Below are 10,387 nucleotides of genomic sequence, written 5' to 3' on the forward strand. Positions count from 1 at the left end.
ATAGAGATAGTATTGGAACTTCTTTCATAGATTCTTTTAAAAACCTTTATTCTTCTCATCCTCATCAATTTCAAGAGGAAATCCTGGCAGACCTCCCTATCAAATTTTCTGATGAGGATAATGCTTCTTTAAATTTGCCTCTTACTCCTGCGGAGATAAAAAATGTTTTTTTTTTCCAAATGGGAGGAAAAAAGGCCCCTGGTCCAGATGGCTTTACTGGCTTTTTTTTATCAAAAACATTGGGACATTGTGGGGGATGCTGTCATTGATATGACTCAAACCTGTTTCAGAACTCGGAATATTGCTAAGGTTTTTAACCATACCAATATTGCCCTTATTCCTAAAGTCCCTTTAGCTCAACTAGTGTCTCAGTACAGACCCATTGGGCTCTGCAACTTCATTTACAAAATTATCTTTAAAACTCTTGCTAATAGACTTAAACCTTTTATGAACACTATAATATCCCAAAATCAAAGTGCCTTCATACCAAAGAGGATAATTTCTGATAATATTCTTCTAGCTAATGAAGCCATATATGCTTTCAATCACAATGACAAAACTGAAGGCATAGCATCCATCAAACTTGATATGTCCAAGGATTACGATAAGATTGAATGGGATTTCCTAGAGAAAGTGTTGATTAAAACGGGTTTTCTCACCATTGGGTTAAGCTTATAAATCAATGTGTCTCCACTGTTTCCTACTATATCCTTCTAAATGGCAGCCCTACTGGGTTTTTCAAACCTGAAAGAGGTCTAAGACAGGGTGATCCTCTCTCTCCTTATCTCTACATTATATGCTCTGAAGCTCTATCTTCTTACATAGATAATCTTCATAAAAGGGGTATTGTAGAAGGTATCAAAGTCTGCAAAGATGCCCCTGAAATGACACATCTTTTGTTTGCTGATGATTCTTTTTTGTTTTCTAAAGTCACTACCCAGAATTTTCTTGTCATAAAAGACTATATTCAAAAATACTGTTTGGCTTCTGGGCAATAAATAAATTTTGAAAAATCGGGTATTCTGTTTAGTAGGAAGATCCCTGAACATAGGAAATCTCTATTGGCCAATATTTTAGATATTCAAAGAATAGATCTGGGAAAGAAATATTTTGGAACTCCTATTGTTTTCCAAGCTTCCAAAATCCAAACCCGTATGGGTATTATCCAGGCTGTGGATGCCAGAATCACTGTCTGGCTTCATAAGCTCTTATCCCAGGCTGCTAGAACTACCCTTGTAAAACACATTGGCCAATTTATTCCCCTCTTCCAAATGGGTGCCTTTCTTATTCCTGAAAACCTCTGTAAACAGATGGATTCTCACCTCCGTAAGTTCTGGTGGGGGGAAACTTTAGACCCAAAATATATGAACTACATCTGCTTGGTTGGGACATTCTTTGCTCCCCCAAACCAGAAGGTGGTTTGGGTTTTAGAAAGGCTGAAATAAACAAATTATCCATGCTTGCAAGGAATGCTTGGAGAATTATTGAAAATCCTAATTGCTTGTTAGCTACTGTTCTCAAGGCCAAGTATTTCCCAAGAACTGATTACTTGAATGCCAAGTGCACTGATAAGTGCTCTTGGACCTGGAGGTGCTTGCATGCCATTAAAGAACTGATAAAGCCTTTTATTTATTGGATTGTGGGGGATGGACAATTTATTGATCCTTGGTGTGATAAATGGATACCTACTCTGGGTTCTGCCACCCCAAACCCCGTAGTCCCACTGACCCCAATGTTAAAGTCTCTTACTTTATTAATCCTCTCACTAGAAACTGGGATGTTTCTAGACTTAATACCCACTTTGAGAATGCTTCTGTTCAGAAGATTGTTACCTTTCCCTTAAGCCAGCTTTGCACTCCTGATAGGAGGGCTTGGGATCTTTCAAAGAATGGAAAATTTACCTCTAAATCTGCCTACATGGGACTCAGAGGCCTTAGGCCATCTCCCTATAAAAATATTTGGATGCGTATCTGAAAATTTAGAATCCCATACAGGATTCAAGTTTTTTTATTGAAAGCAGCTAGAAATGCCATGCCTTCTAGAACTATTTTGCATACTAGAATGCCTATGCAGACTGTGGATTGCCCTAAATGTACTGATCCTTATGAATCCATTATGCATGCTCTGGTTCTTTGTCCTTTTGCAAGCAGGGTTTGGTTTATCTCTGATTTCAACATTAACACTCAGTTTTTCCAAAATAAATCTTTCATTGAATGGCTCATCTTTTGGTTAACTGATGCTGTCTCCAAACTTCCTGATGAAGCTCAAAGCCTCTTTGTTGCTATCCTGTGGTCTATCTGGACCAGTAGAAAACAAATTATCTTTCAAAATCTGTCTGAAAGCCATATCACTGTGCTAGCCAGAGCTAGAGCTACGCTCCTTACCAGGAAACCTAGTATCACTGTCTCCCCTTTGATGTTTGTTGGTATTTGTGACAAATGGATGCCCCTCTCTCTTAGTTGGATTAAATGCAATATTGATGGTGCCTTTGATGTGATCTCTGAAGCAAATGGTGCAGGGTATATGATGCGTGACTTCTCAAAGAAAGCTTCTTTTTGTGCTTCCTTAGTCTTTGAAGTTCATTCTGTCGAAGAAGCTAAATCCAGAGCCATCTGGGCAGTTCTGAAGAAATCCTTGGAGCAACAATTTACTCATATCATTGTTGAGAGTGATGCGAAATCTCTCATCGATCAATTTTTGCTGGAAAGTTTGATGGAGACTCGCGTACGGATGCTATTTTTAAAGACATTTAGTTCTTATCTTTTAAGTTAGTTGCTTGTATTTTTAGCTTTCAACCTCGTATTTGTAACTCTGTAGCTCATGAACTTGCTCTATGGGAAAAGAAGAAAAATTCCTCTATGCACTGGTTTGTTCCTCCTGTTTGGCTCATTCCAACAGTTGAGAGTGATCATTAGCCTTTTTGAAGGCCTTTGATTAAGAAAAAAAATCATAAGGAAATTAAACAAGTAACTAATTGGTAAGGTGTTAAAAAATTTAGGGGTTGTGGTGCTCCGTATTCTCAATAACTTTCGATTACGATACCTTCTCCATAAACTCTTTGATGTGGCATTAGCCGATAAAATTTGTAACATTGTGTGATCGGTATTTCTTAAGATTATTATTTTTAGTTTTCTTCAAATAGCCCAATTTTTGTTGACTTGATGCAAATTTTGGTTTTTGTTCTTTTATTCCAACTACTCTATCCAATTAATCGAGTGATTGTTATTGAAAATTGTAAATATATAGAAGTAAAGCCCGATTCTTTTGCAAAATTTAATTCTGAGTTAAAACATATGTGCTGCATTTTTTGCTTTTACTTATCATGCTTTAGTTGCTTTGCCCATATGCATAGATCGACTGACATAGCATTAATAAAAAGGAATAGAGCCTAAATAACGTGACCATTTCACTTAATTGTAGGCAAAACTAGCCGGAAGCAAGCGGGATTGGTCGTTCTTCACGGCTAATTGCCTAGAAAGCTTAATAAAATCGAAAACTGTGGTAGGGCTTCAGCACACGGGTGCGGGACGGAATATAGTAACTAGGATTATGTTTCTATTATACATAAAGAACTATATTAATATAATAGAGACTAACTCCAATGAATGGAATATCCTTTTCTCTTTGTATTTTAATATTTCACATCGACTGTAAAACGTCATCATCACGAGCTCTAACTGTTTTTTTTCTCGTGGGGGTTGCTATCAAATGCGTGAAGGATTGTTTTTGGATCCGTATTTTTTTTTCTTTCAATTAAATACAGTATGTTGGAATCAATGGGATCGTTGGAATCTAATCAAATCAGATCAGTTGGATAAATGTTTTCCAATATTATATATATTTTCTTTTCCCTGTTTTTATATTGGGTATATCAATATGGGACGAAAATCGATTTAATCAGAAACTAGAGGTTATTTTGATTAATTGTGCTTGCAATGAGGAATTACTTTGATTAATTTTAAGTTAATTGTTTGTAATTTGGGATTTGCCTGCGGATCTAAGAAATCCTCTCAAAAGAAAGTTAATTAATCTGATTAATCGTTTGTAGTTTGGAATTACTTTGATTAATCCTTAATCCTAATCATCGTCCTTTTAATTTGGAATCAACTAAATCGGTAGGGTCTGTTCACATTTCCGAGAAAGTAACAAATCTGAAGATTCCTAGGAAGAAGAAATACCGTGCGAATGCAAAAATGTGGAAGAAAAACCCGGTCCGGTCCGGTCCATCCGGGTTCTGTCCAAACCGGTTTGGGACCAACCGGTTCTTCCAACCCAGTTTCGGTCCAACCCTGTCCGGTTCCAGCTTGGATTCTGGCTGTCCCGTTCCAAACGTAATTCCGGGATGTGCGCGATTAATGTCGTTCTGGTTTTGGCTATGTATGGTGGGAACCAAATCTTTGAGGTACGCAACAGTGATTAATTTTTGGGTTCATTTATTTTATTTTCCATTATTTCTATCTTTTTTTTTGATAAGTCCATACCATATTAGCGGTCAACTTAAATTATGATCGTTGATCTCAATCATTAAGAAAATGTGTATATCTCATATAAAACTCTCTACCAATGATAATGTACCAAAAGGTGGAGCCATATGTCTCTATGTTATGAAAAAAATTTAAACACTCATGATTTTATTTTATTTTTCCCGGAGCATGAATGTCTAGTGGGATGAAATCCACTTATTAGATTATTGTATTATAATCAATAGCTTCCACAAAGTTATGTTGTAGTTAAAAGCAAATGAGTCCCAACTTTGTCGAAGGACTCACAGAAAGTGACATGAGTCGGATTTATTTTTCTTCTACTTTTTTTCCTACTTTATTCATAATATTAACGAACCAGTATATGTTAAAGTATGCAAACAAGAGATCCACTATTTTTTTTTAGTAAGCTATTCAAACCTAAAGTAAGTGATTCACATGCAAAATAGGATTCTCCTGACTTGTTGAGATAAAGAAATTTCTCAAATTAAGCTAAATGTAGCAAAATTGAAAATGAAAAAAACCCGAAGTAATGAGGGTTAGACGTACGGACTCATATAAAGCATGTGAAAAGGGACATATATATGATGAGACAAAGATGTATTTTTTTCCCCATGGTAGTAATGACACCAAAGTACAGGTATATCATTGCCACGAGACATAAATTCTCTAAAGTACTTGAGTTATATCTAGATGAAATGTAACATATATTCACTCTAAAGTAATTGAGTTGAATCCGACTTTTGTTACGTAATAAGACCACACCACTTACGAAATCTCTCAAGACTCAATGTCTAACTAATAGTGGTTTTTCACCTACTAATTTAAGGAATATACACTAGTTTTTGAACTAATTCTTTATAATGATTGGATCATCGAGCGAAGCAATGCTCAAATTCTGTTTCCAAGATGGAACAAAGATCAAAATTCACAAAAGCTCTATATATACCGAGATCTAGTCACCTTGTTAAATTCCAAAGAGACCCATATTAGTGGATATCATATGGAAAATCACGATGATGAGAATGTAATTGATTTCATATTATAGTATCTAATATCTTTGGAAGGACATATATCTTAGAGAAACTAATGCGTCAATCCAGTGGAATGTAAATCACTATAGTATTTGGATAATTGAATCCATATTGACTCCGACGATGAAATGTTGGAAATTGACTCATACAGACTTTGATATAACCATAAATGAATTGTGGTTGTGACATGATATTTCATTTTGAAAGGACTCGTACGTACATCACTGTGTTTGAGTGGTCGACACAACGGGAAAAAGATTTACAGAATGCGAAGTAGCGGCATATCTCTTAATAAGTGTTTTCTAAAGTACCAGATACACAACCCCCTCCTTCCTCCCATTATGCTTTTAATTAAGAGAGCATATCACTCGTTTTACAAAGTCGTCAGTAAAACAGGATCGAGACCATCCTAAGATGCAAATGGTAAATAATCCATATTACAAAGATAAAAAGATGAAATTTAGAAAAACTATTCATGTAGAGTGCGGACCACTAAAGTGACTTATGGCTCTGGTGAATGTTTTGACATTTTGGACTAGTTATAGTTCCCAATAAATTTGCGTTTAAAAACTCCTAGCACATATTACACAAGACAAAGTGCAAAGGCTTACCACCCTTATTAATGCTAGAGAATTTACATCAAAAGGACTTTATGAATATTGCATGTTTAATAGGATCAACATAGAGCATCTTATACTCAATGGTCTCGCATAGGCTACCATCAAACATTACATATGGTGCCTAAGGAATAGGTTATGCGTACCTACCTATATTTTATTGCTTTGGGGATATGCAATATTACACGCATCTTACTTAATTCGTTTTTAGAACCCAATATTAGTCAACCTTTTCTGCGTACCAGTTGGTAACTGTATTTAAGCCTGACATTCATGTTCTTACGCATTTTTGGTTGCACTATATATGTGCCATTACGACACCACATCGTACTATGATGGGTCTTCAAAACTGTTAAATAGTTTATTTCCAACAATTATCCGCATTTTAAAACTTTTGGCAGGAGATCTCTTACCGCTAGATTTGCAGGTTATCACTTTAATGAGACAGTCTTCCCGTCATTAGGGGGGATAAGAAAAAGTATTTTATAAGGGAACGACAGGAATTGTCGTGGTGTGTTCCCACTGTGTCTCATATTGATTCTTATACTCCAAAAATGTAAATGTGAAGTGATAAAGAATATTCGATTTTTAGAATGTACATTGATGTTGCTAAAGTAATGAGATCACACATACCAGCTGCAAACCTACCTGCAAAGTTACAAATCCTCAATACGGGGTATACACCATAGGCTAAGGTGTTGCAACTACACTTAGTGTAAGTGTGGTTGAGGCCTGTCTCCATAAAGGAAGTTGGAGAGACCACTTGGTTCAATCAATCCTCACCTAGAAAGGAAGCAGGTGAGTAAGGCGCAACTTATTTATATCATCAGAAATCATCTCATAAGTTTGTCTCTGAATATGTCCATGAATCAAATTGGAGGACGCTCCGAAGTTTTAAATGATTCTAGAGAACAATGAAATCCTGACGGATTATGAGAATGCATATGAGTCAATGGAAGGATCATGCGTGCACAATGATGATATAATCCATAAACAGTTGCTCCGGAAGTAGATCACAATGAGATCGAACCATGCTTTATTTTGATTAATTTCAAATAAATAGCATATTTCGCCTACTCAATCCAGGTAGAACTTAGTTCTTTGACAAATATACGGGTATTTGGTGTGGTAGTGCTAACCAACCTGTGTAAATCCTGTGGGACATATGTGGTTATTTGTCACAAAGTGTAGTGAGAAGAATGAGGTCTTAAAGTATAAAGAATCACCTTGTGGCACGAGGTTTCTCACAAACCCCTGGATCGCTTACTCTTTTGAACATCATAATGTTCAGTTAATTAGTTTGCTTGGCAGTTTCAAAAGAACTTGAAACTTAGTAGATGTGGCTATATCTATGGATATTTAGACTCAAAAATATTTTCAAAAGTGCATGATGGACTTTTTCTTCCCAAGTCGAATGACTCTAAACCACGGAGTTTGTTTGCTGTTACACTGGAATACTCACTTATTGATTTAAACAATCAGGCGGATGTGGTATACCCGTATAAGTGACTATTTTATTTGGAAGGGATAAACAAGTAAGGTTTCGTTCCATGCGTATTAAATAAGTTCATGATTCAAAATTATAGCTATCTATGTCGACGGTATGGACATGATAAGTACTCTTTATGGAATAAGAGATATTACAAGCTATTTAAAATTTGAAATTGAGATGAAAATCCTGGGAAATCTCGATCTTATTTATGTTCTAAACTAGAAGACCGAGCTTGTGGTATATTATTCCACCAGTTTGCATATGTCAATTGTCAGGAAATTTAATAAAGACATGCATCATGATAGCACTCCCATGATTAGTCGAGGTTCAAATGTAAGTAAGTGACCATTTCACCTAAAGAACGATGACGAAGATGTGTTGGGAGAAACAATTCCCATATGTAAGTACAATAGATGCATTGTTGTACTTAGTATAATAATGTACTCGATAAAATTTTGCATCCTCAGGGAACTTGTTAGCTAGATATAGCTCCGCGCCAATGCAACTTCATTGGAATAGTATGGTGAATGTAATAATATACTTAAAATTAACCATTGACATAAATTTGTTTTATCCATGCAAAGACATAAAAAGGAATGCTAATGAAAGTGCAATCCAAAAATTGTTGATTATGAAGGTACAATAATCTCTTCTCCAACAAAAGTAATAAGGGGGAGATATGGTAGACTATTTTCTAAGTCATTACCAATATTCAGTTTCGAAAAATACATGACTAAAGGAACTGTCTAGAACAACTCTGAAAGCAATCAGGTGGAGATGCCGACATATTTTACTTCGAAATTAAAGCTATGTTGTTGTTTGAGGATGAAAACGGTTTCTCCTGATTTTGGTAATTTCGGGTGTGTGGGTGAGAAACGAATTTAAACCCTAAAAAATGTACTGCAATGGAGTACTTTAGATTCGAGAGATCAATCTGTACAAATCCTTCCTAAACCAAGAAATGGCCGTTCCAGATTTGCTTCTGTCACAAAGTGAAGGAGAAGGGTTGGTTTTAGGGAGGGAAGCAAAGAAAGTGTTGAGACCAGAATAGTTGATTCTGGAAGAGTAGTTGTTTCTCGACTTGTATCAGAAAGTGGGAAGCTAACAGATGGAAAGCTAGCAAATGTTTTCTGAGTGTTGTATCCTCCTGACCTGAACTTGTCGTTCGGTGGAAATAGGTAATGCTTATTTATACAAGTCGAAGTGAAACGTACTCTGGTCTCATTAAGAAATGGAAAACGGGTGAGTAAATGGGAGGAGGTGGTAACCGGTAACGCTTGGAATTGATGTTCCATAAAAGAAAGCGTTTCACCTTTACTCCCTTTATTTACTAACAGCCTCATACTTATGACACTTTCTTATAACGAGCGTAGTGTACGCCGCACGCTGTAAACCGCCAAACCAATAACCAATGAGCATCCCCCAGGTTGTGACATGTGTTGATGTCTCAAGTGTTTTCGTGGAAAACATGTAGAATGTTGTTGTTGTCTGGCAAATTGAGCTTGGGAGACTTGCCATCTCGGTGGTTACCTTCAACGGTCGATATTTTGCATCTTAAGAGGAAGGTAGCCATTGATTATTTCAACCTTTCGTTTGGTATCCAGTGGCATGAAAGTATGATCAGTATGGCTTTAATATGGCCCAGTTTAGGCGCGTCCAAAAGTTAGGATTTTGGTTTTGTTTAGGAGCGACCAAACTAGGGCCAAAGGTTGCCATGTGTTAGCTGGTAACCTTGGACGGCTAAGATCTGCATCTTAGATGAAAAAGTGGCCGTTGATTGTATCAGGCCTAAGGTTTGGTAGCCGCATAGGGAAGGACGGCACGGTGTGGCGTGGCAAGGTGGTTGGCATGCCATTGGCACATGTGGCATGGCATGCCTTGGCGCGGTTTGCGTGGCCAAAACTAGGGTTTTGGGGAAAAGGTTACCGTGCGTTGTTTGGCGACCTTTGACGGCTCGGGTTTGCATCTAGGATGGAAGGGTTTCCGTTGATCGTCGCACACCTTCGTTTTGGTGGCCGCATGGGGAAGGCCTGCATGGTATGGCGCGGCAAGGTGGTTGGCGTGACATTGACACATGTGGCATAGCATGCCTTGGCGCGGTTTGGCGGGGCCAAAACTAGGGTTTTGGGCCAAAGGTTACCATGCGTTGTTTGGCGACCTTGGACAGCTAGGATTTGCATCCAGGATGGAAGGGAGGCCGTTGATCGTCGCACTTCTTCGTTTCGATAGCCGCATGGGGAAGGCCGACATGGTATGGCAACGCAAGGTGGTTGGCATGCCATTGGCACATGTGGCATGGCATGCCTTGGCGTGGCCAAAACTAGGGTTTTGGGCCAAAGGTTACCGTGCGTTGTTTGGCGACTTTTGACGGCTAGGATTTGCATCTAGGATGGAAGGGTGGTCGTTGATCGTCGCACGCCTTCGTTTTGGTAGCCGCATGGGGAAGGCCTGCATGGTATGGCGCGGAAAGGTGGTTGGCATGACATTGACACATGTGGCATAGCATGCCTTGGTGCGGTTTGGCGTGGCCAAAACTAAGGTTTTGGGACAAAGGTTACCATGCGTTATTTGGCTACCTTGGACGGCTAGGATTTGCATCCAGAATGGAAGGGTGGCCATTGATCGTCACACGCCTTAGTTTTGGTAGCCGCATGGGGAAGGCCGGCATGGTGGGGCCAAGGCCAATGGCGCGGATGGCTTGGCATAGTGGGGCCAAGGGTTTGGTACAGACGACTTGGCATGGTGGGGCCAAGACAAGGTGTG

At 38.3% G+C, this 10,387-nt stretch overlaps 1 protein-coding gene across 1 annotated transcript; it reads left to right on the forward strand.

Annotated features, from left to right (window-relative positions):
- Positions 1-2,061: 2,061 nt before the first annotated feature.
- LOC113294241 lies at positions 2,062-2,915 on the forward strand. Its single transcript, XM_026542647.1, has 2 exons — positions 2,062-2,707; positions 2,818-2,915. The coding sequence occupies exons 1-2, from the start codon at positions 2,062-2,064 to the stop codon at positions 2,913-2,915; spliced, it is 744 nt and encodes a 247-aa protein (XP_026398432.1).
- The last annotated feature ends 7,472 nt before the right edge of the window (positions 2,916-10,387 follow it).

The sequence above is a fragment of the Papaver somniferum genome, chromosome 7 (assembly GCF_003573695.1).
Source record: "Papaver somniferum cultivar HN1 chromosome 7, ASM357369v1, whole genome shotgun sequence".
Lineage (NCBI taxonomy): Eukaryota > Viridiplantae > Streptophyta > Magnoliopsida > Ranunculales > Papaveraceae > Papaver > Papaver somniferum.

Coding starts and splice junctions, on each gene's coding strand:
- LOC113294241 (XM_026542647.1), top strand. CDS start 2,062: ATGCCTATGCAGACTGTGGATTGCCCTAAATGTACTGATCCTTATGAA. Junction 2,708..2,817: donor CGATCAATTTTTGCTGGAAA/GTTTGATGGAGA, acceptor GTAACTCTGTAG/CTCATGAACTTGCTCTATGG.